Consider the following 24,351-nt stretch of genomic DNA (forward strand, 5'->3'; position numbering starts at 1 on the left):
GAGCAAAATAGGTCTCAAGGCAGTAGGCAACCGTCATTAACGGCAGAGAATACAGTTGTTATAAAGCTTTAAGGTACAATCCTTCTAGTATGATGGTGTTGGCCATCGTGACGGAGGGGCGACTACACGTGACGGTCGAGGCATCTTTTCTCAACCTCATCTTTTCTCCGCATCTCATCCTTCGTTTTCGGCTTGAAGACTCATCTCTAATGGCATTGTTGTGCTATATCCATTTAAGATCACTTTACCCCGCGTGTTACCATGGTTCAACATCTGGTCTGTGATCCCGCCCAATGATGGTTGCTCCTGCATACCCGAGGGGGGATCAGTCGGTTGATGTCATTGACTTTATAGGCCGCCAGCCTAATGACATGACAACACGACTACGCCAATTCTCACCCGTTGAGATGTTTTCAGTTCATGGTGGCAAGCAAGACGGCACCCCCATCTGAGAGCCCACGGTGAAGAGACTCGTGATGTCAGAACTCTCGGAAGTGAAGGCAGTGCAGCTCGACAAGCCCGCAACCTGATATAACTTCTAACACACCCATGCGCAGTCTCCCAGGACGAGACTAGCGAATTATTATACTCAGGATCGAGCGTGATTCTGGATTCGGCCTACTGCAAACCATACAGCATGTCGGCAGCCGGGCCCAACTCCCTGGACGGGGGTGCCACATCACTTCCGATCCTGCGGAGTACCGTCGATACCGTCTCTCAAGAGTGCACCTCGCGTCTTGGAGTAACTTCGGATCAGCTTGTGGCGAAGTCGCCTACCGTCGATGTGTTTTTCGACGCCATCGCAACAGAGCGACTGAGACGCATGCCCGCGGATGGCAGCCGCCTTGACAGTGCCCTCCGACGGGCCTCGCGTCTGGCCTTTGCCGTGGCCTCGCTACGTGATTCCGTCACGAGCTTCATGGATGGCGCCGAGGATGCGACAAAAATGATCTGGGGCACCACCCTGCTTCTGTTGGAGGTAGGTTCACAACAAACATGAATATGGCCTGTGCTGATGGTGGACAGATGGGCATCGATAATATCGACATGGTTGACAATCTGTTTAGCCGCTACGGTCGTGTGACGTTGGGGATCTCCTATCTTCTCCAGCAGGAAAACGACTTTCAGAGCTCGAGAGCTCTTCAACAAGAAGTGGCTGAGATATATTCGCATCTGCTCCAATTAGTCGTGCACATTACGGCGGAATATCGACATGTTATCCGAAACCAAAACTGGGACTCTATGACAGACGTTGCGAACCATGCTTTCTTCTGCTACTTCAATCGGTTTACCACACACTGGCGCCGCATATCTGGGGTGGTCCTTGAATCGACTGTTGTCAAACAGCAGCATGCCGACCTCGCCTCAGTTTATCAATTCCTTGAGTTACAGGACCGGCCGTTACAAATGTTACTAGAAAGCCAAGCACACTCGCTTGCTGACGGTTCATTCTCCTGGTTCGAGCCACATTTGACCACCTTCACCGTCGGTCCGCGAAGCACGATGCTCATTCGCGGCAACCCAGGGTCCGGCAAAAGTGCGCTAGCGCAGTGGACAATAGAGCGCTTACAGGTTTCGTCTGAATACGACATCTGGAACGTTATCCCCATCGTCATCCGATCAGACGTGCCTATCACGACTTTGACACTCAGCATCCTGAAAGGTATTCTGATTCAGATGCTTGACTGTTGCGTAACGAGCCGTAAGACCCAGGGCGACATCATTGCTGCCATTACCAAAGCCAAGAACCAGGCTGAAAGAGGGGCGCCTGATCCCCAGGTTGAAGCTCTTCTGTGGAATGCGATTCGTACCGCTGCACGGTCTAACCTGCATTTTATGATTGTCGTCGACGGCATGGATCAAATGAAGAATGCGACATCCACCGTTCGTGCTTTCTTTGGGCTTCTTCGCGACATGGTCGGCGATACTCCCTCTAAGCTCATTGTCTTTACACGCCCAATGACCACCGAACAAGTTCCCATACGTGAGACGACCTCCACACACCAGATCGCGATGGATGCGTCTATTACAGAGCATGACCTGACCACTTCGGTGTCGGACACAATGGCGTACGATCCAGTCTTTTTCGGCTTGAGTCCGTCCCAGCGCGACCCGTTGATCTTGTCAATTGCATCCCGCGCTCAGGGCTGTTTCATATGGGCGCAGCTAGCCGTGGAATCACTTCGCGGCCATACCGCCTACAGTAATATGAAGAATGCCATTGACAAGATCCCCAACAACCTGGGTGATCTAATTGATATGCACCTGCGACACACCAACCTTCAGCGACCCGGCACTCACGGCCTTCTTGCTTGGCTCACAGTGGCCGAACGTCCTCTGCGCCCCCAAGAGGTTGAGCAGCTCCTCGCTGTCGATACGCAAACTCTGAAGGTTGTGCCACGCGCTGCAAAGCTCGACCAAGAGGTTTTTGAGCCGCTCCGCCGCTTGGTAACGGTACAAGATGGGTTCGTCACTTTCCGCCACCCGATGATTCGTGAACATATACAAGCTCGAGCAAAGGTGAAAAAAGGAGTCTCTTTCTCTCTCGTCGACGCCCATCATGATTTGCTCATTCGCTCATTGACATGGGTCCGGCGCAATCTGACGGATGAGGTCGCCGTGACCTGGGACAAGATGGCCGTACACGCGCGAGATCGTTACCTGGATGCATTTATACTGCTCGAATACACTGCCCGCTACTGGCTATCACACATGCTTTCTTCAAACGTGGCATCCGACACTGGGAGGCTTTCTTTCACCCCTTCTTTCCAGCGAGCGTTGCCAGATACGGTACTATTTGCCCAGCTGGAGCTCACCAATCTTCAGTCTGAGTTCAGCCGGTCAAGCATTGTTGAACTGTACCGTCTCTCCGTTTCTGTGCGTCGCGGGGTGCTTGGTGATGACTCTCCAGCTTTACTGCAAAGTTTGATCATCAGTGCTCGGGCAGCGGATAAGGCACAAGCACCTTGGGCTAATGATCACTTGTACGAAGCCTGGACGCGCAGTAGGTCTCGTCTAGGCGCTAGCGCCAATATCACAAGAGACCTCGAGCAGCTTCTGGTCGCTACACCTGAAGGTGCTGGTCGAGCTGACCGCACCGCCGGCCTTAAGACAGATGCACTCAGGGACATGGCGTTAGCCAATTGGGATAACTCTGATATCAGTTTTACGCAGCGACTGCAGTATCTCGACCGACTTGTCAAGGCCTACAAAGAGGAGGAAAAGTCTGACAGCGCTTATGCTGTTTGCAAGCAATTTTATCGGCAAACAGTCGGAACGTACGGACCGTATTCATCAGAGACCATGGCAGCTGCTGAATACCTAACCAATAACTTCAAGATTGCACCGCCAGACGACCTTGCACTCGAGCTCGCACGCACCAAGTATGAAACAATGGTCCGCTCAATGGACGCTTCCGATCCACGCCGCGTCGCCTATTCCCTTGCTCTTGCGCAACTGTATGAAGAGAACTCGCAAACCGCAGAGGCCGGCGCTGTTTTGTCGAAACTGTGGCAAAGTCTGTCAGCTCCGGAAAAGCACACAACACCCTCATGGGACCAAAGAACAAAGGTTGCATTCTACTACTCTCAGTTCCTCCGTCGGCAACGTCGCCCTGATGATGCCACCGCTATTCTTCGTGCCCTGTCTGCCGATCTTGAAGCAGAGGGTGGTGTCAAGTCCCAAGCGATGGCGAGTCGCGCACAGGAGCTCCGTCGCGAAGCCCGAGAGATGCAGCTTCATGATATGGATCGCACTCTCGGCTTACAGTTATGGAAGTACTACAAGTCTACGAACCAGCAATATCATCCTGATGCTGTTAGCCTCGCTCAGACTCTAACTAAAGGAACGCTTCCAGCCGAGGGGCACCCGGCCGACTCGATGGGAAATCTGTCGCGGGAGGAGAGTAGAATGCTCCCCGAGTGGATCGATAGTATCGCTTCTGCATGCAAAGACCAACAATCGCGGATACCACTTCTTTTATTGTGCCACAAACTGGCGCGTCATCATATGCGTGATGAGGAGTGGCGCCAAGGCAGCGACTGTGCCTGGGCGGTTCTCAAACACACCTGGCCTGGTATTGAGGATCCTGCTTCCAAGGCAAAGTTCTCATCCGACGAGGCTCCCATCATGGCTAATCTGGCGCAAGACCACGCGTACTGTTTGTTTCGTCGACTGGACGTTGGCAGGGCGAGCATTGTCTATGGAAACGCGTTCAAAGCGGCGATTACTGCCGATCAAGTAGCGGTGGCTTCAGTCACAGCGGTCGTGAAAACAGTCGTTGAGTTCTACGAAAGTACCTACCAGTTCGACAAAGCGTTGATCCTCCTGCGCCAAGTCAGTGAGTTCTTCGCTTCCCGTCTGGGAGAGAATGAAAAGCACACCCTTGACAGCCGCTACTACGAGGGCGACCTTGCCCTTCGCCTTGACCGCCGTGAGGAAGCCGAAAATAGCTACAGTCATATTTATCGCGCTTGCGTTCGAGATGGCAAGATAACGTCATCTGGAGTTCGTGCTGCGGTGGCTCTCGTTACGCTTTACGAGCAGGACCGTCAGTGGGACTCAGCTCTCCAAGTTTACCGCCACCTGTGGCCAACGATAGTTCGGTTTGACGAGAAAGACGATTATGACCATGCGCTTCTCGAGGGGCTGCTTCCGAAAGTTTACACCGGCTACATGACGCTTCTCAATCATCCTGATGTCAAGGGTTCGTACGCCGAGCGCCACCAGCTCGTTTCGGAGCATCAACAGCTGTGTCGCAAGCTTTACGGACCAACACATGAAAGGACCCGCGACGCGACTCTGCTCTTGGCAGAACTTTGCTCCAATAACGACAGCCATTTTGACGAAGCGATTCATCTGTACCAGCAGGTGTTGAATACTCACGACTGGGTGCCGCAGACAGAGGCTTCTCGTGAATTACCAGACATGAAGGAGGCGCTTCCCATTGACATCAAACATCGCATGGCACAGTTATATTTGCGTCGGCAGCAGGCATCTCCCGAGGCGCGGAAACTGTACATGGAGGAGCTTGCCTTGGCTAAACAGCACCAGGGCCTGTCGGCGCCTGGAACGCTGATGTGGCTCCGAGAAATTGCTCGTATGCATGCCAGCTCTGAGTCCACCAGCTCGCGACAACAGGGTGCTCAGCTTCTGGGAGATCATGTGGAAGAGGTCATCCGTGTCACTGCCAACCATCAAACACTTATTGACAGAGGTCATAAGCTGGCGGAAATCTACCTCGAATGTGGTTACATTGATGAGGGCAATGCGTTGATTAACCATCTACACCAGCGCGTCATTCAAGAAACGCCTGCCACTCATCGCCAAGCCCTGGATGAGCATCGACCAGCCGTCTTTGTTGCCTCATTTGAAGAAGTGTTTGGCAAGCGACAGTCCGCCCGGGAGATCTTGGATGAAATGTCTCGCGAAGGCCAGGTGTATAGCAACTTCCAGCAGAGTCTAACGACCCATGACCTGATGCCAACATTGGCCGCCGGCGAGAAATTGTACCGTCTCCAAACGCAACAAAAGCACATGGCTGCCGCGAAGAACACCGAAGACCAGCTGTACCAGTACTTCTGCAACACCCTGTCCGTTGCTCCGCAAACCCGCCCAAAGGACATTGTCCATGTGTTTTACAGCATGTGCCGGCGCGAGAGCCTCAACACCGACTCGGAAGTTGATATCGTCAATAAAACCACTGGGCTGGTGCGCGATTTATGTAATGAGTCGCGGTTTCAGGATGCGGCCATTCTCACAGGTGTGTTCCACTCGTTTGTCCATCTGACGGACGGCCTCCGAACGCTCGAGACGATCTTCACGGCCATCAAGCTCTGCCTGTACCTCACCGGGTACCAGACTACTAAGTGCTCCAACGAAGCGACCGCAAAAGAGATGGCTCTCCAGTCGCAGATGTTGTTGCAGGGCGTGATGAAGAATGCAAAGGAGATTCCGTTGGAATTCACGGAGCTGCCTTTTGAGGAACTCAACGACCTTGTCACCGTCCTCGGAGAACATGAGATGTTTGATGATTTAGAGGTATGTCACCTACTTGCCGAACCGACCAATGCTAATCGTCTAGGCCATTCTTACCGAACTATGGACATCCCGGATGATCCAGAAAACATGGTCGCTGTCGGCCGTTGTCTGGATCGGTCGTCGCCTCGTCGAAACCCGCTTCTGTCGCGGTAATGTCAACGCAGCAACACAGCTCGGTAAGGATATTTGCTACAACCTTCGACAGGTTTGGGGCAACTGCGACCCGGTCACCCTTGAAATGAACAAACTGCTTTCTGGTCTATATACTGCGTCCGGGAATTACCTCGCCTCTGCTGCGTTGCATGAAACCGCTCTCGCGGAAATTCTGAACAGCGAAGAGCACGGCAAGAATGGTGCCATGGAGGCAGTAACGAAGCACCTCGAACTGCTCCAGCACGCCCAGATGCGCCTCGCAAAGGACGGGCAAAGCGCAGCAATCGACGCCGCAACGGCGCACGATCGCGTGCAGCAGATCGCGTTGAGGTTCGGGTTACCAGCCGAGCGCCTTGAAGTTTCTTCAACGAGTGATGAGTCGGTGGGCATGTGGCAGCGGCCGCGAAGGTTCAGTCTTGACGTGGACCAGGCGGAAGCGCATGAGAACCATCTACGCAAGTCGAGTGGGTCGGCCTTGCTCTCGGGAAATGCGGGCGCGAAGCGGATCTCCATCAGTGCGTTGTAATCTTGGATGTTGGAAGTAATGTAGTGTTAATGTCTGGTATTAATTAATTTTGTAGTCTATAGTGTACTGATGCTTGAATCAACCCATGTCACTGGCTACTCAGTACAGTCTGATGATGCATGCAATATATTGTCTCCCGTTCGACCTATGAGTGATCGTCAGAACTAAACGTGTCGCTTGGAGAAATTAATTAAGATGTTCTTCACAGTCGGCTAACTAGTCCTTAGGTGCGGAGATATAGACCAAGGAAGCATAGACTCCTTTACCGACCTGCAGGCTGCAACACTATAAATCCTGCATCAATCCTGCATGCCAATCTCGAGCCATCAGCAAGATCACAAGCAAGATGAAGTCTGTCGTACTACTTTCGCTGCTCGAGCCTACGCTAGCCGCCCTCTCGGGGACACTCAACATCATCGCCTTCAACGTCGCAGGGCTCCCCGAAATCATCAACGGCAACGACGTCCCCGGCGACAAAGCCACAAACACCGAAATCATCGGCGAGCGTCTCTCCCAGTATGACTATGATATTATCCACGTGCAGGAAGTAAATACCCCTGCTCCTATCTTTGTCTAATTCCCTCCCTTACTTCAATCATGTACTAAAAAACGAATCCCAGGACTTCAACTACCACGCCTACCTCTACTCGACAAACACACACCCCTATCGCACCGCAACATCCGGCGGCGTCCCTTTCGGCTCTGGCCTAAACACCCTCTCCAACTATCCCTGGATCGACTTCCACCGCGTCAAATGGGACTCCTGCTCAAACGAGTCTGGGGCCGATTGTCTCACCCCGAAGGGGTTCACCGTTATGCGTGTTAGAGTGGACGAGGGCGTTTATGTCGATTGTTACAATCTGCATGCTGATGCGGGGTTTGTCTCCTCTTTACTTTTCCCTTCATGTTTCCAGTGCTTTCAGTCTACACGGTAGGGAAGACGCTGACTTGTGTAGCTCCGGTGATGAAGACCGCGCAACACGCAGCGCAAACCTCCAGCAAGTCGCTGATCACATCTCGACCTTCTCAATCGGCAACGCAGTGATGGTCTTTGGCGATACCAATGCGCGGTATACCACGTTGTCCGAAAATATCCGCATCTTCGGCTCGCAGGAGGACATGGTCGACCCCTGGGTTGAATTGATTCTTGACGGCCAGGAGCCGACGATCGGGACGGATGCGATTACCTGCTCGAACCCGACGACGACGATGGAGTGCGAGACTGTTGATAAGATCTTGTATGTCTTTACTCTCCAAGTATAGCTCGTGTTCGTCTGAATTACAGCGTGCTAACAATATCCCTCTAGCTACCGCGGAAGCCGCGCCCTGACCATCCAAGCCACCGAATGGGCGTACGAGGATAGCAAGTTCCTGAACAACGGAGATATCCTATCCGACCACAACCCCGTCGCCGCGAACTTTTCATGGAGCAGATCAGATGACTTCCGGTTGAGTGATCTGTATGGCGGGCCGCATGGGTATGCTCCCAATTACCGCCCTTTTGCCCAGGATACAAGATAGGATACTAACATGCGAAGAACCTGGTTCAACACCCTCCCCTTCCTGCCCACCTCAATCTCCGGCATAAAAGCAACCAAAATGTCCCTTGCTGGCGGCAACCGCCTGGACAGTATCACGCTGACCCTTTCCGACGGCACATCAACCACGCATGGCGGAACCGGTGGCACAGCGAGTGAGCTGTCTCTTTCCGACGGGGAGTACTGGACCTCTACGAGAGTTTGCCAGGGGAAGTATAATGACCGAACGAGGATTTTCTACCTGCAGGCTACGACGAACCTAGGAAATAGTGTTGCGACGGGGGTGGAGACGGAGGAATGTGTTGAGTGGACTGCAGATGAGGGGTTTGGTGTTGTGGGCTTGATGGGGAGGAGTGGGGAGGAGGTTGATATGGTGGGGGTTGTGTATGGACGGTATTAGCTGTTGATAGTGGCTACTGGGGAAAAGAAGGGTGAGGAGGGTAGTGGGTGAATGCTGGGTAGGGTTAAATATGGGGGGTTGCAGATTGCGTGGCAGACAGATAGCAGACCTTATAGACCCTTGTAGGAACTGTTAGGGAGGATGATCGAACTGTTGTTTGGCATCCTCTTAGAGCTAGCGGAGTGTATCGCATCATTACCGATAGAGACCACCTTACTAGACTTGGTACAAGATGGCCAAACTGCTCTAGCACTGAAAAGGAAAGTTTCAGGTTTAGTACTCATAAGACTGGAAATCAAGGATTGAGTCGGAACAGCCTTATCTGCGGCACAAGCTGTGATGGTCGTACTACAGTTCTAGGAATTTAATAAGATATTAAGGTATTATGCGGAAAATAACGAATGCATTGACATATCTAAAGGTGAGACAGGTGCTGAAGGATCCAGTACAATTCTATAGACTTGTTTGAAGTCTGCAACATCACACTCTTCAGTTCCTCACATCCATATATCAAGATCCCAGTCTAACTATCGAGTTAGCCCGCCGCCCGGTTTCGAAAGCAAGCCAAGATACTCTACCCCCATCAAGGCTTCTCGTCTCATCATCTAAGGCTGCACATAAAGTTAGGACTGAGGAATACCGTCCAAATAGGATATAATTAGGTAGGGAAACCTACGCAGCCCTCAGGCTTAGGCTCCAGAGGCGATCCACCAACGTTGCAAAGAACGTAGTCCTATTCATGTTAGACCTTTCTCAGACACTCTAGAACAGCGCTCAGGTTTCGATCATATTACTCACATCGCTTCCGCACATTTCCTCGCAGCCCCTAGAGCAGGTGAGTTCCGTGGAACCCAGGGAGACACAGGATCCGTATCCGCCACCGCCGCAAAGCGCTGTGCATGTCGGGGAGCAGTCGACGCAGTTGAGACCCTCACCACAGCAGGCCATGAGAGCACCGCTGGTTGGAACTCGGATCTCGATACATCCCTCGCCACATTCGCCGAGGCCGGGGAATTGGATGGGGGGACGGAGCTGGGCGAGGGATGGGGCCGCGAGGGCAATGACACCGGCGAGGATGGAGAGCTTCATTGTGAAGTTGATGGAGGAGATGATTGAGGATAAAAGACTTGAAGGTTGAGTGGGTTGGTTTAGAGTATTGAGGCCATGTTCTCTCCGCCGACTTTATAGTTGTAAACATTGATATTGCGTCATAGCCCTATAACATTAGTATCACAGACATTGGGGAGTCGGTAGTACACCTTCGCAAGCCATGGCATGATCATTCACGTTATGCCAAACCTGCTCTCGCTGTTGTGGTTGCACTAACCACCGCCGGAGGGCTTGGGAGAGACATACAATGTTTCGGCCCCCAAAGCGATAAATTCATACAATCTCGGTGGGCCAAGACCATCTATAAAGACTGCAGAGTCAGCTCACTGGGGCAAGGGGGTACAAAGTCTGATTTTGGGTGCTTATTGCGTCTACCCGGTCAACACCCCCCGGCCCCTTGGCACCTAATTGTTCCACCGAGTCTTCGCCAGCAGCCAAAGACAACTGAGCGTGCATGGATTCGGTCATTTAACGTGACGCTAGAAAGACCGAGGGAGGTCCCACCGTGCCAGCATATTGGCCAGGAGAGCTTTTACCTCTACGAGCAATCATCTCAGCGATCCTCTCTTCAGAGTGATGGAGATAGACGTGTAATCAAGATTGTTATATCTTTTTTTACACTTTAACTTCTACCAACAGTTGAATAGTAGATAGGCAAAGCTTTGGCATGTACTACGAGTAGCTCGTAGAACTTACTTTACGCACACATTCACATGGTGCTAGACTCTATACCATAAACCTTCTAAGCATGTATGCTTACCGTGTCAAAGTCTTCACAGTCAGTGCACCATATAGACAAGCGCGAGGATACTACACATGGAGCTAAGAGTAGTACGCATGCAGCTTCCAAGATTCTGCAGCCAAGACGACACTCCTCGCGCGCCACAACCGGGGCAAACAACATTGTTTATATTAACCTAATACTCACAGACCTGCTTGCAGCGGAGTCTGATCTTCGTGAATCAAAGGTCAAAACCATCAGTGGATCAAAAGAAACACTGGTCTCCCCGTGTATCCCGAAGTTTCCACACAGTGGACACCCGTCAAGCTCCAGAAAACGCTCATGGGTAGGCAGGGTGCAGATCCATCAGCACAAGGTAAATCGGCCCGCTCGCACCAAGCAGCAGAGCTGTCAGTAAGCTTAAGTCCTGCAGATTGCTGCGGATACCATTGCTAGACAGACACGTACTGTACTTCTGGATACCAGGGCAGCCTGCTTTGTGCAGTCGGGCTTGAGATTTACCGGGACTATATGGATAATTCGAAGCGGAGCCGAGCTCTTGACATCTCGCACTCTACATTGTAGAGTTCGTCTAATGCCAGCAAGGTGAGCTGTAGCTTAGTGCATGATTAGCACTCGCCGTTGTGCAAGCGGCCTAGACCGCCCGCCACATGACGATTTGCCCCAATGTGTAAGTCATTAACTACTAGTAGTGGACCTGGAGTCTTGGACACCTGAAGCGAGCGCCGTCGGCGCATTCTGCCACAAATCAAGGTCTTCTTGAATCATGGATCTCCCCGAATGGCCCGGGAGGCTGTTGTGGGTCGTTCGCCGGCTGTACTGTTCGCAGCGTATACTCTATCTATAAGGGTAGAGTCGAGCGCGCCCAAATGGGGGGCCATAACTGTGGCTTGGATAGTGTCTTATTGAGTCAGAGGAAGAGCTCAGATTGGGTAAGATATGGTGAAATGATTCATGATGGTGTTGGAGAGTTTCCTTTTGCGTTTCGAGCGCTCCTGAGGTATTTGATGAACCTATCAGGAATGACACCGAGCAGCCCAGGATAACATACAAGGTGGATGATCTATATGATTTGTACTAGTAGATGATATGTTTGTAGTCCACCTAGGCCAAGAATAACACCGAGCACAGCTCCACCTCAATGCGTTGGACTAGTTGTGAGTTAAACCCGCATTCCCAGTTGAAGGCATGTTGGCGATTTACCTGCATTGATCACTTATCAATCCCCGGGCCTTGAAAGACTACATCACTACCGATCATTCTAGGAAATCACAGCAGCAAGGGCTAATTACCGCTCTAGCATGAGGATCAACACTCGAATACTCTATATATATCCCGAGTACCAACAATGATTTCTCCCATGCACTACATCGGCATTGCAAAGGTCCATGCAAGGCAAAGCCTCGGATGATATTTTTATACTAGGTAGTTGTTCTGGTTGCAGGAGTACTTAGGTTCAGGAGTGGTTGACGTCATATGCTAAGGTACAAGAACCAAGTTACTTTAAAACTTATTACTGCACAGAAGCCGTAGACATGACCTATTGCTTAAGGTTCTATGATTGAGACCAAACAGCATATCGAGTTCGATCAAGTTCGGTCTTGGGAAGAGGCAGTGCAGAGAGGTAACGTACATCCAGCTCGCCGGATGCTGGCGGTAAGAGCCAAATTCTGTATTCATTAGAAATAAGGTACTCCAGCTGAACTCACTGTCTTATCTGTATTCGATGATAAAGTTGTCCAGGACCGAATCGGGGCCGACGGTGCTCGACAACCAGGGAACAGAGCCACCCTCTCTGGACGGCTTAAACGGCCGCGTAAGGTCGTCTGATCCTTTCCAGCTAGAATCTCGTCGGAAACATATGCGAGCCACTCAGCTGAAGCTTTGTTACAAATCGAGAAGCTATACATTGGGTGCAGTTGCCACAGGGGGTAGTTACTTACTCCTCTCTTGCAAGGCCGTTGAAATGAGCATCACGAGCCAGAGGGATTTCGGACATCTACCAAAGCCTTTGCACGATTGGACAATGGGTCTAGAGCGCTCGACAACTCAAGCCAGCCATTAGCGGTACTGTGGCGACTCCGCTGATAAAAGTTCCAGTAGTTACCCCAGGTTCCTTTCCACACTCGAGAAATCCCTCTCCGACAAGCGCAGCAATGACATTTATATTCTTCGCTACCATCGGTTTCATTGGCAGGCCAGGAACACTGGACCGTTAAGCATCGTGTCCGACTTTTCCCACCAGTGCGAAAGTTAGATGACCCCAAATCCATGAGCGTTACGGCGGCACAAGTAGGCGCACGCTACTTATATCTGTCCAGAACTCTGCACTCTTTCGTCAATCAACAAATACTTTTCTTTTCTCTAGACTTTTTCTCAACATGATGAATCCGCACTCGAATGATCCCTGCTCAGCTCCATTGTCTCGCACGCAGGACAAGGACTACATGGCAGGCTTAATCGGGGACTACTCTTCCCTTCCTTCCAGCACGTATGTTCCTTCGTCCACGGGGCAGGGGTGGGGAACCAAGTTGAATCAGTTGCCTTGTGGGTATTCTATAGATCAGAATGCCACTTCGGGAGACACTGCATTTGGGAGCACGAGCGATCCTCTGATGGATAATTCGTTAATTCAAACCGTGTGTGCCCCGAAAGTCTGGAGGAGAACCCAGGCTGACAGCTTAGAATTTCCCTGAATTCTTCCCCCCCTCCAACGACTACTTTACGAACTTCGACTTCAACCCCACCGACTCTTCCTCCAACGAGAGCACCGAGATCCCCGCCCTCCCCGATATGAAGCAGCACGTCGCAGCGGCCGCGCCCCCGATGACAGTACCGACCACCGCGGGCCACTGCCCCCCGTACCCCACGCCGCCATTCCCATACCATAGACCAGGTATGTCGCTAAGCAAGCCAGGTATCAGCATGAATATCATGAGCGGCCCCTACCGCCGCCATTCAGCCCCCGAGATCAACGCCCACGAGCTAGACCGGCAGCAGAAACATGCCAACCGCAGAAAGTCCCACAACATTGTGGAGAAGCGGTATCGGTTGAACCTCAACGAGAAGTTTAGAGCCCTCGAGGAGGTCGTCCACAACGGCACCGAGACAACGTCTCCCTCCCAAAACCCAAACCCTACCTCGACGACCGCATCCTCCACCCCCTCCTCTCTCAACCCCCGGCGGCAGCAGTCGCCCAAGGCATCCATTATAGACAGTGCTTTACGGTATATTGAAAGACTCAAAAGTGAAAATATTGTGTTGAAGAGTAAAGTTGAGGTCCTGGAGGTTTCGTACCATCCTGGAACGGCACCTGGGGCGTCAGCTTCGACCACCCAGGTCAATGTCAAGGGACTACAGGTGTGCTATGACCATGACGACGATGATCGGAAGATAATTCCCGGAGAAGCATGAGGTCCCTTGTGTTGGAGTAGGGTGTTTTGTTTCTGATTTCTGTTGAGATTGGGTATACCCACTGATTGTTATGTGATTTTGTATAGAAGTGCTTTGCTTGCCTTTGCCATTATAGGTTCGTCTACCCCATACAGTCAACATAAATTTCTGCCGCCAACGCTGGTATCGATTTCTGAGGGAGTAGACTCTATGCAGACAGGGTATACAGCGAGCGTATCACTCTATCGCTGACACTCAGGATGAAAGAGCCGTGGTTGTTAGATTGTTAGAGATTCCTGGTGCCTGGGCCTGGGAGAGGCTGAGTCAGCTCTCCTTTTCCTGGCTGGAGCACTGCAAATGTCTTGGCATGTCTTTGATACTGTAGTGTGATTGGACAGCTATTGCAGGTCGGTGGCTGAGTCTGTCTTGGCAGGTCTAGGCAAGGGGCTAGGGAGCGTCGATGATTTGCGGCTAAGATTAGGGACTCTTGGCCACATCAGGTGAGATTTCCTTTAACCTCACTCCCAGCGATCTGTCCAGGAACCTGCCTGCTTCCGTCTCTTGCATCCGTGATAGCTCCATATCGTCCAATTCTAAATTCATCCTAGCACCAACTGCTTCCCCCGGAAAATGCGCTGGGGGTTGTCATCCCTTGGTGGGGCCGCCCTGGCCCTGCTGCTTCAGGGTCACCTCGTCGTCTCCGATATTCCCGTCGAGCCTACTAATCTTGGTCTGCACCCTGTCCATCTATATCCATCCATTCGTCACTGACTCTATGCACAGACTCCCTCAAGCAGGCCGGCAAGGCCATCGCCGCCCCCATGTGGGACTTTTACCTGGCGAACCAGACCGAAGGCATTCCCGGTAAACTGACAGATACCTGGTATCTCGCCGGTGCCATGTATATGACCCTGATCCAGTACTGGCAAACCTCTGGCGACAACCAGTACAACAGTGTTGTCTCACACGACATGATGTTCCAGGCCGGTCGCAACTACGACTACTTCGACTCCAACTACAGTCAATGGCTTGTGCGTCCACCGCTCCTTCCGTCCAAACAAAACTGACATATTCAGGGAAACGACGATCAAATGTTCTTCGGCCTTGCAGCCATCACTGCTTCCGAGACCGGCTTTCCGGAAATCAGCAACAAGCCCACCTGGACCTCTCTTGCCCGAGCGGTCGCCACCATGCAGTACAACCGCTGGGACAACCGCACCTGCAACGGCGGCATCAGCTGGCAGATCCACCCCTGGCAGGCCGGCTACACGCTGCGCAACTCCATCTCCAACGGCGGGCTGTTCCAGCTCTGCGCCCGTCTCGGCCGTTTCACCAACAACCAGACCTATTACAACTGGGCCGAGCGCATCTGGGACTGGTCTTACGAGTCTCCGCTCATCCAAACAGACGTAGACCCGTGGTTCATCGCCGATTCAACCTCCGGCGACAACAATTGCATTGACAGCGGGGACATGCAGTGGTCCTACAACTACGGCGTGTATCTGGCCGGTACCGCCTACATGTACAACGGAGTATGTCTTGCCAGCTTATCACTATGTAAACGTCACTAACAGACCCAGACCGGCGACGCCAAATGGCTCAACCGCACCGAGCAAATCCTCCGCCGCCTCTCCACCCACTTCTTCCCGGCCGCCTACGGCGGCAACGTCTTCTCGGAGGTCTCCTGTGAAAAGCTCCACACCTGCGATCGCAACATGCTCAACTTCAAAGGTTGGTCCTCCATGTGGATGGCCATGGCCGCGCAACTAGCCCCCGACACGCGCGAGCGCATCACGCCAAAGCTGCAAGGTTCCGCCGTCGCCATCGGCAAACAGTGCGACGGCGAGACCGAGAATCTCTGCGGTTCCCGCTGGTATCAGGAGACTTGGGACGGGATTCAGGGACTGGAGGTGCAGATGGCGGCATTGGGTGGGATTGTGAGTAATCTTATGCTCATGACGAGTGCGAGGGCGCAGACGATCGATACGAATCCGAATGCCAAGGAGCAGTTTTTGGATACGTATAGTGATGATACGCCGGATTCATTGCCGCATATTTCCACCGGCGATAGGGTGGGTAGTTGGATTTTGACGGTGCTTTGGGGCGGGGGTATTGTTGCTGCGGCCTGGTGGTTGATTAAGCAGCAGTAGGTCTCTGGTTTCTCTTGCATTGCTTGCGCTGTGATTTATGCTATACTGGGTGGTTGAGGCTGGTGGTGAATCTACTGGGAGGAGCACTCCAGAAAAGGGCCTAAGGACTGATTATTGGCGCGGGTTCTATATATTATACTATACTGCTTTTATTTCTCTTCTATCTCCTGTTTCTCCTGTTTACTAGTTATTCCTGAATCATTCTTCCCCTTGTCATCTACCTGTGCCATTCGGACTGAACCTCTGGTGGAGCACCACGATATTCCCGATGACGTGACAGCAGGCCCATCATGGCAACTGGCGCATAAAGTTTAGTCTCTTCCTGGTACTTGGCTGAATCAAGCTGTTAGACAGAATCTTCTTCCCCTCCTCCAGGGCTGGAAACTTTGTTGACATTTGACCTGCCCTGTTTTGGACAAACCTTGTACTTGCCGACAAACCTAGAAAGATCCTTATCATATTTCATCATCTCAAGTCTTGCATACGTCACTAGTAACCTAGAGGCAAAGCTAAAGTATGTAGTGTTGACACACAAGAAAAGGTCGGAGAGCCGACCCCCGAGGACAGTTCGGGGGGCTCCGAGGAAATACCTGTCCAGCAATCCAGCCGAGTATAGTCGCCTTTTGCAACCAACTAGTCTCCTCGTTGACAACGGGTGCTACTCTAGTTTACGATGTTATCGGACAACGATAGTAAAATGTCCGAGGTGCTACTACCTCGGACGGGGATAAGTCCGAATTGACATAGTTCGAGTTCCACAACGTTCAGCCTTCAAGTTCGTCACCGCGCACGCAATCGGGAACAAGCGCCGGGCATGCAGCTAAGCATCCTGACCTCCACTTGCCGGAGAACTCCAGGCTCCAGCAGCAGGCAGCCAACTCGGAGGTGGAGATGCTGCAACAGGCAGGGTATCCGATCTCGGCTCGGAGATAAGACGGATCTGATAAGCCGGCTGGCGCCACTGCGGAGCTGGGGGGATAAGACTTACTCCGCTTACTTATATCATCTCCAGCTTCACTCCTTTTACAATTTTACATTCTACAAGACAGGAAACAATGGCAAGCACTCTACGGAACATCATCGTCGTCGGCGGCTCCTACGTCGGAAAGGCCACCGCCCAAGAGCTCGCCAAACTGGTGCCCAGCGCTACACATAGAGTCCTGCTGATTGAGCCGCATAGCCACTTTCACCATTTGTTCGCTTTCGTATGTCTCTCTCTCTCTCTCTCAAATACAACTCATACTAACAACCCCAGCCTCGCTTCGCCATCCTCCCCGGCCAAGAACACAAAGCCTTCATTCCCTACACAAACCTCTTCACCTCCCTCTCATCCTCACCAACAAACCACACTGTAGTCCAAGCCCGTGTTCTCTCCGTGCTCCCTAACCACCTAACCCTCGACCGCCCTTTCCACGGCTCAAGTGACCTCCCGTTCGAGTACCTTGTTCTCGCAACAGGAACCCGCCTCTCCGAACCAGCGGGGATGCGCGACGACGACAAAGTCTCCTCCGTCACATACCTGCAAAAACATCAAAACGACATCAAGGAGGCCAAGAGCATCCTCATTGCCGGCGGCGGCGCGGTAGGCGTGCAGATGGCGACAGATCTGAAGGAGTACTACCCCGACAAGGAGGTTACGGTTGTGCAGTCGAGACCAAAGCTCATGCCGCAGTATCACGGCAAGCTCGATCAGATCATCAGGAAGCGGTTCGAGGAGTTGGGGATTAAGTGCGCCTCCACCACTCTAACACTCCCCCGAGTCGGTTGATCTGAATAAACTAACAGTCTTAAATCAGATTCATAACGGGCTCCCGCGTCTCCGTTCCCCCCAGCGGCTTCCCCAAAACAACCCCCTTCGAAGTCCAAACAACAAACAACACGCCCCTACCGGGGAAATACGACTTTGTTATCCTCGCAACGGGACAGACGCCAAACACAGATCTCCTTTCGACTCTCGCCCCCTCAACATCCAATTCATCCCTCCTAAACCCGGACAACGGCTTCATCCGCATCCGACCAACGATGCAATTCGCCGACCCGCAGTATCCTAACCTCTTTGCTGTCGGTGACATCGCCGACACCGGTCTACGCAAGGCCGCGCGGCCCGGCGCCGTACAGGCGGGTGTTGTAGCGAGGAATATCAATGCGTTGATTCGGGGGGAGGGCGGGTTAGAGGAGTTTCCGCGCGCGCCGGCGGGGATCCATTTGACGTTGGGATTGGTATGTCTCTCTCTCAGTTCTTCTGTCAGTTTGCATCGGGGCTGTTGCGATTATTGTGGACTTTGAGCTAATCTGAAAATTGGTAGAAATACAACATTGTCTTCCGGAACCCGAATGAGGCGGAGGGGGAGACGGAGCCGACGGTTATTGAGCGGGAGGAGTAAGTTTCTTTTTTGTTCTGATCTTTGATTATGTGCTACGGAGTACTAATTAAGCTGATTTAGTGGGAGAGAGGATATGGGCGTTGATGGGTGGTGGGAGAGGATGGGGTTCAAGGTTAATGGGCCGCAGCAGTATCATCTCTAGGTCAGGGGCGGGTTAGATTAGAGGGTAGGCTTGTTGTTTCTTAGAGCGACGTGATATGTGACGGATCTAGATATGTTTGGTTCTGGAATTGTCAAATATAGATTCTCGGGGTTGATCGAATTTGAATCTACATATGAGACGCATATAGACCGGGTCCATTATATGATGCGGTCCAAGCTCTGCAGGAACAAACTACCTGACCCATCAGCTTGCTGCGCCTCGAATATACATGTCTATATACCAAGGCAAACCCGTTGATTCACAGTAGCACAGCGACGCACCTACATGTGTCCTTACGGAGTATTTACAGTGAATATAGCATATCAACAAACATCCATACCCGCATCATACAGTCAAACATATCACAACTTTATAAGAGATCTATCTAAATCCATCGTACGCCATATTCAGCATCACGTACTAAGTGCGCGTCAATGCGAAGTCTCAAGTACTCAGGCTCTCCTCCTCTTCCTCTTCCTCCCCATCACCATCACCATCCCCATCACCCCCCGACCTCAACAAACTCGCAAAAACCCCATCATGCAACGCCAAGATCTCTGGATTGCCCTGCTCAACAATATACCCCTTATCCAAAACAAGAACACGATCAAAATCCATAATCGTGCTCAGCCGATGCGCAATCGAGATTACCGTTTGGTCGCGGAAATGCTCGCGGATGACCTTTGTGATGAGCGCTTCGGTTTCTTGGTCGACACTAAGATCAGACAGGTGTGGTTAGTACAGCGACAACGCTCGGTCTTGTGGGATATATAGGCCAGGGGGTATAAGTATAGGAAACCGAGAAGGAGGCCAAGAACAAGAAAAAAAGAAAGAAAGGGAAGACAAACCAACTCGTAACCTCATCCAACACCAGAACCTTACTCCGCCCCTCCCTCCCCTTAATCATCGCTCGCGCAAGGCAGAACAGCTGCTGCTGTCCCTGAGACAGAAACCCCTCGTCCATATCGCTGTCTAACCCGCCTCGTTTAGCGATGATCTCGCGTAACCCGAGAACACCTAGCGTGTCGAGGATTTCGCCGTCGGCTGCGAGGCTCCACAGGTCGAGATTCTGCCGGATCGACCCGGCGTAGAAGAAGGGTTCTTGCGGGAGGGTGTTGAGCGCCGAGCGGACGGATTCACGGGGGAGGGTGGAGATGTCGACGGAGTCGATTTCGATAGTTCCGCTGCGGAGCTCGAGGAGGCGGAGGAGGGTGCTTATTAGGGAGCTTTTGCCGCTGTGTAGGGTTAGTATCTCCCAGCTCGTGGATAGGAAGAGAGGGTGGGTGGGTGGGTACATACCAGCCTGTTCGCCCGCAGATGGCGAGTTTCTCGCCTGGCCGGAGGGTGAAGGTGATATTGTTTAGGACGGGGGGTGAGGCGACGCTGCCATATATCAGAGACCAGACAATACGTATACAGTCCTTTGCTTGACTCACTCATAACTCGCCGTGACATTCTTAAACTGGATCAAGCCCTGCTGAGGCCAGTCAGGTGGCGGCGTATTCGACTCGCCGGCCTGGACTTCACATGGTGTCTCCGTCGTAAACTCCCTGACTCTCGCAATGGCTCCCATCGCATTTTCCAACGCAGTCCAGTTATACACCAGCCCCTTCATATTCGCTCCAAAGGCAATGAGGTTGACCAACGCCAGCCCGATCGACGCCGCAGAGGAATTCTTCATCGTCACCGCAATGCTCACCAGGATAATCGCCAGAAACGCAACAATGATATCCAGCGTCAGGGTGAGCCAGATCTGCGCACAGAACAGCAGGTACGCGGATTGTTGTGCGATTTTTAAATGATCGTGATGCCGAGCTGTATACTGTGCCGTCCAGCCGAATGCACGCAGTGACACAAGACCCTGGATCGTCTCCATAAAGTGCGAGAGCAAGGGCGCTCTTGTCTCGAGCTCTAACACGCGCAGTTGCTGCGATGTACGCAGGTAGAACATCTGCACGAGGTAGAGCAGGCCGAGGAGACCCGGGATTGTGGCGGCGAGGTAGTTGGAGCTGGAGACTATGACGGCCATTGCAGCGATGCAGAGGATCAGGGCGATGACGGCGCCGATCAGGGCGCGCGGGAGCTCCATGTCGATGAGCTCGAGGTCTTGGCTGAAGTGGTTGGAGATTTGGCCGCTGTCGGTTTTGGAGAAGAAGACCAGGGGGGCACTGCGGGGGTCAGTTGGGCTGGATGTGAGGATGGGTAGTAGGTGGACCTCACCTTTTGATTGTTTTGAGTAGGGCGCTGTGGAAGTCTTTGGCTGCTTTGGGGACCATTCTCAGCATTAGGTGGCTGTAGTCGTTAGCTCGCTGCCTGCCTGTCAAGAGGATAGTTGTTGAGCATACAGGCATGCAAACAAGAAAAAGGTGATGGCCAGTAGGGACCACACAGAGAACAGCGAGAGATAGTATGCCAGGCGATCATGGGGTTTTCGCGCGTTCGCCTCAGTCCAGAACTTGAGCCAGATTTCTATAGATGGTCAGTTCTCTATCTCGTATAGAATCAATAAACTCACGAGATAAAGTCAGGGTCACAACAAAACCAGCACACAAGAACACAAAAAGCCACCACGACTTCCACCCAATAGTTCTGATATACAACTTGTATACAGCCCAGTCACTGAACTTCCGCCGCGCAGCAACCGCGACTGCACCCGGCTGGATACTATTCCGCATTGTGAGGACTGACTCAGGCCTCTCTCGCTCCGGTTCAGAGCTCCTATTGCTATCTCGAGTACTGACGAGCTCTTCCAAGTTCAGCGAGCTCCCTGAATTAAGCAGCTCGGTCGGTGTGCCCTGCTCAATAAGCCTGCCCTCCGACCCGAGAACGATGATATAGTCTGCTGAAGCGAGGTTCTGCACTGCGACATGTCAACCAAGGCCTATCTTCCCAGGGACTCTCTTGGAAAATAACCTACTAGAATTCGTAGCCAGCACCGTCGTCGTCTTCCCCTCCCTCAACAACCCGCCACCCCCAAACAGCGCCTCAAAAACCTCCTGCTCCGTCTTCGGATCCAGACCCGCAAAGACATCGTCTAGAATAAGCAGAGATTTCTTCGCATACAATGCGCGTGCCAAAGCCTACAGCATACGATTAGCTACCAGGACTACGCGAGTCATCTCGCGACAATACTCACAAGCCTAACCTTCTGCCCCCCGCTAAGCAGAATCCCCTTACTCCCAATCATCGAGCGATCCCCGTACGGCAACTGCGCAAAGTCTCGATGCAGAGCACACGCCTTGACGACGGTTTTATACCACACCGGGTCGAAGTGTGACGCGCCGACGATATTCTCCCGCACATTCGTGTTCGTTAACCAGGGTGTCTGCGCGCAGAATGCCGTATCGGTTTCCTGCACGCTGACCAGCCCGCTCGTGTATGGTACCTCACTCATGATAGAGTGGAGCAGAGTGGATTTTCCAGACCCGATGGGTCCAACGACGACGGTGAAGGACCCGCGCGGAATGGAGACGTTGATATCAGTTAGGACGTTCTCGGCGGGCTGCTCCCACCGCGCGGAGAGGGCTTTTATTGTGATGAGGGTATCGGGTGTGTCGTCGAGATTGTAGAAGCGGTACTGGGAGCTTATGCGGCGCATTTCGAAGAGCGGGTCGATGAAGGGTTCGTCCAGCGTGATGGACCAAGTGAGGAGGCCGTCTGTTGAGTTTGCTCGTGGGTTCTCCGGGGAGGATGAAGAGGTGTCTGTGTCTCCGTCGGTGAGGTAGAGGCGGATTCGGGCGAGGCTGGCGGTGGATTGGAGCAGGCCCATGAGGGATTCCACGAAGCCGCCGACGGCCTGACCGAGGAGGGTCATGATTGTTAGGGAGGAGAAGGTGGGGGCGGCGATTAGGGGCGCCATGTTACGGAGCTTGGCGATGATGCTGTATGTGCCAAAGGCGAATGTTGGGGACATGGTTGTTGAGAGGTATGCTTTCTCGCTTGGTGTGAGTGGGGTTGATATTGACTTGAGGGGGGTGGACTTACAAAGGGTGACTAGGGCGACGAGGAGCTCTCGGAACTTAAGAGAGCGCTGGATCTCGGTGCTTCGGAGGGAGAGGATTTTCGTGTATAGACTGTTCATTGTGCCGGTTGCTTTGACGCCTTTGATGGAGCCGATTGTTGCCAAAGTGGCGTTGAGGCGCTTTTGCATGGCTTCGAGCCAGCGGTTTTGGTGGACACCGAGAAGTGTACTGAGCCCGCCACTGACAAGCAGACATACTATGAGTATACAGTCAGCTGGAACAGCATTGTAAATATGGTGAAATTGGTTTACTCACCAACTACGACCATAGCAGCCGCAACTGCGGACACCCCAATCTTGGTCTCAAGCAGCCATAATGAAAGCCCAATCTCAATTATGCTAGCCCATGTCTCATGCAAACTGCGTAGGCCCGACACAATACGCTCTATATCAGCTGTAATCAGAGTGTACGAGTCATTCTTCGAAGGCGAGGCGACGTTCAGGGTCAAGGTATGATCGTAGATCAACAGGATCAACCCGCCGCGAATCATCATGACCATTCGGTACGACCGATGATGAAACATAGCCGTTAGGATCTACAATAACATTCATTAGTGCGCACTAGAGGTTTTGGAGAGACCGTGTCAGCTTACTGCAATGCCCATGTACACAATCGCATACGCCGCAATCAAGCCCGACGCGACACCCTTGCTGGTAGGGGTATCGGATTGCCCAAGAAAGCTCACAACACGATTCACAAGAAAAGGCTGCGCATAATTGACGCCGATGAGACACAACCGCGGAAGAAACCCTTTCCACAGCTGTGTTTTGTACACGGCCAAAAGGACCTTCAGTAGGCTCAGAGGATCCTGCTTCCGAGCTAAACACCACTCAGTCAGTCATGTCTGAGACAATTGACCTGAAATAACAGGTATACCTTGCGCCCATCTTCGTCTGATATCATCCTTCGACTTCTCCACCGCAATATCCTCATCCACCGCAATCAGCTTATCCACCGTAAGGCTTTGCTTATACCCGGACAACAGCAACGGATTGAACCACCACAAAAAGCTGCGATTGAATATCCCCGCTGTTTCCTCCGGCGCTAAGCGTGGGTTTAACAGAAGCTTCCGTTTTTCCATTGCCTCGAGCACGAGCAAAATCCCCTTGCACACGACGACCGTGATGAAGACGCTTGCTATCGCATGGTTACCAGGCATTCGGAAGAGGGTTCGCGCGCGTGCGACGTCCATGGGGATCGTGCCGAGTAGGTATACAGTGAGGATTGTCGACGGGCGTGGGGAGCGGGTGTGCTCCCATAGTGAGAGCCAGGCGAGGATGGGCGAGGTGATGAAGCCGAGGGCGACTGCGGCGGTGGTGAGGCGGGTTGTGGAGGTCTTGAGGATAGAGGTGAGGATTAGGTGGGTGAGATTGAGGAGGGTGAATGCTGTCCAGCATAGCTTTAAGAGTAATGGTGGTGGTTAGTAGAGAACTTCGTTGCGCGAGGGAACGTACAAGCTTGAGGATTGAAGGAACCCCCGCGCGCTTCAGCAGGTTCTCTACCGATCGCAGACGCCAAAGTCTCCATGCTGAGATAGCGGATGCGGTCAAGACGGCAGGTAGGTACAGAATGCTCTCTTCAAAGAGCAGGGTGAAGTCGAAGTCTTCGTAGCAGCCAGAGACCTGCGGGCCGAACGTGTCTTGCACTCGGATATGGCATTGTGGCCACGCGCTTTCATCCATCGCTATTCCAGTTCACAGAATCAAATTCAGTCGTCGGTGGCATGATGTTGACAAGCTCTCTGTCTTTAGA

The 24,351-nt window shown here is 52.5% G+C and overlaps 7 protein-coding genes across 7 annotated transcripts; 5 read left to right on the plus strand and 2 right to left on the minus strand.

Moving 5' to 3' along the window:
* Positions 1-637: 637 nt before the first annotated feature.
* On the plus strand, positions 638-6,718 carry BJY04DRAFT_215446 (tetratricopeptide repeat protein; the record flags this gene model as incomplete). Its single annotated transcript, XM_073715479.1, has 3 exons — positions 638-979; positions 1,027-6,039; positions 6,083-6,718. 3 exons carry the CDS (start codon positions 638-640, stop codon positions 6,716-6,718), a joined length of 5,991 nt encoding a protein of 1,996 aa, XP_073574294.1.
* Positions 6,719-7,064: 346 nt separating this feature from the next.
* BJY04DRAFT_215447 (endonuclease/exonuclease/phosphatase family protein) lies at positions 7,065-8,656 on the plus strand (the record flags this gene model as incomplete). The annotated part of the gene is made up of 5 exons (XM_073715480.1): positions 7,065-7,265; positions 7,339-7,595; positions 7,675-7,956; positions 8,026-8,196; positions 8,257-8,656. 5 exons carry the CDS (start codon positions 7,065-7,067, stop codon positions 8,654-8,656), a joined length of 1,311 nt encoding a protein of 436 aa, XP_073574295.1.
* A 480-nt stretch (positions 8,657-9,136) lies between these two features.
* BJY04DRAFT_182599 (uncharacterized protein) lies at positions 9,137-9,789 on the minus strand. The gene is made up of 2 exons (XM_073710353.1): positions 9,455-9,789; positions 9,137-9,389 (listed from the first exon to the last, which is right to left on the minus strand). The coding sequence occupies exons 1-2, from the start codon at positions 9,743-9,745 to the stop codon at positions 9,315-9,317; spliced, it is 366 nt and encodes a 121-aa protein (XP_073574296.1). The 5' UTR covers positions 9,746-9,789; the 3' UTR covers positions 9,137-9,314.
* A 2,903-nt stretch (positions 9,790-12,692) lies between these two features.
* On the plus strand, positions 12,693-13,213 carry BJY04DRAFT_182600 (uncharacterized protein). The gene has a single exon (XM_073710354.1). The coding sequence runs from the start codon at positions 12,890-12,892 to the stop codon at positions 13,202-13,204; it is 315 nt and encodes a 104-aa protein (XP_073574297.1). The 5' UTR covers positions 12,693-12,889; the 3' UTR covers positions 13,205-13,213.
* Positions 13,214-14,531: 1,318 nt separating this feature from the next.
* BJY04DRAFT_215450 (glycoside hydrolase family 76 protein) lies at positions 14,532-16,051 on the plus strand (the record flags this gene model as incomplete). Its single annotated transcript, XM_073715481.1, has 4 exons — positions 14,532-14,631; positions 14,685-14,932; positions 14,978-15,433; positions 15,482-16,051. The coding sequence occupies 4 exons, from the start codon at positions 14,532-14,534 to the stop codon at positions 16,049-16,051; spliced, it is 1,374 nt and encodes a 457-aa protein (XP_073574298.1).
* Positions 16,052-17,024: 973 nt separating this feature from the next.
* On the plus strand, positions 17,025-18,730 carry BJY04DRAFT_182604 (NAD(P)/FAD-dependent oxidoreductase). The gene is made up of 5 exons (XM_073710355.1): positions 17,025-17,256; positions 17,307-17,779; positions 17,848-18,271; positions 18,358-18,431; positions 18,496-18,730. Exons 1-5 carry the CDS (start codon positions 17,107-17,109, stop codon positions 18,575-18,577), a joined length of 1,203 nt encoding a protein of 400 aa, XP_073574299.1. The 5' UTR covers positions 17,025-17,106; the 3' UTR covers positions 18,578-18,730.
* Positions 18,731-19,021: 291 nt separating this feature from the next.
* BJY04DRAFT_215452 (putative ABC transporter) lies at positions 19,022-24,281 on the minus strand (the record flags this gene model as incomplete). The annotated part of the gene is made up of 14 exons (XM_073715482.1): positions 19,022-19,292; positions 19,426-19,812; positions 19,877-19,960; positions 20,014-20,745; positions 20,798-20,869; positions 20,923-21,046; positions 21,093-21,437; positions 21,495-21,657; positions 21,714-22,507; positions 22,562-22,795; positions 22,855-23,134; positions 23,192-23,418; positions 23,476-23,998; positions 24,054-24,281. The coding sequence occupies 14 exons, from the start codon at positions 24,279-24,281 to the stop codon at positions 19,022-19,024; spliced, it is 4,464 nt and encodes a 1,487-aa protein (XP_073574300.1).
* Positions 24,282-24,351: the final 70 nt, after the last annotated feature.

This window comes from Aspergillus karnatakaensis, assembly GCF_047715665.1.
Source record: "Aspergillus karnatakaensis strain CBS 102800 unplaced genomic scaffold BJY04scaffold_10, whole genome shotgun sequence".
Lineage (NCBI taxonomy): Eukaryota > Fungi > Ascomycota > Eurotiomycetes > Eurotiales > Aspergillaceae > Aspergillus > Aspergillus karnatakaensis.

What these genes read in the sequence shown, in the direction of transcription:
- BJY04DRAFT_182599 (XM_073710353.1), bottom strand. Translation starts at nt 9,745, where the DNA reads ATGAAGCTCTCCATCCTCGCCGGTGTCATTGCCCTCGCGGCCCCATCC. An exon ending in AGGAAATGTGCGGAAGCGAT is followed by an intron (nt 9,390 to 9,454) that starts GTGAGTAATATG and finishes TAACATGAATAG; the next exon opens with GACTACGTTCTTTGCAACGT.
- BJY04DRAFT_182600 (XM_073710354.1), top strand. Translation starts at nt 12,890, where the DNA reads ATGATGAATCCGCACTCGAATGATCCCTGCTCAGCTCCATTGTCTCGC.
- BJY04DRAFT_182604 (XM_073710355.1), top strand. Translation starts at nt 17,107, where the DNA reads ATGGCAAGCACTCTACGGAACATCATCGTCGTCGGCGGCTCCTACGTC. An exon ending in TCCATTTGACGTTGGGATTG is followed by an intron (nt 18,272 to 18,357) that starts GTATGTCTCTCT and finishes GAAAATTGGTAG; the next exon opens with AAATACAACATTGTCTTCCG. An exon ending in ACGGTTATTGAGCGGGAGGA is followed by an intron (nt 18,432 to 18,495) that starts GTAAGTTTCTTT and finishes AAGCTGATTTAG; the next exon opens with TGGGAGAGAGGATATGGGCG.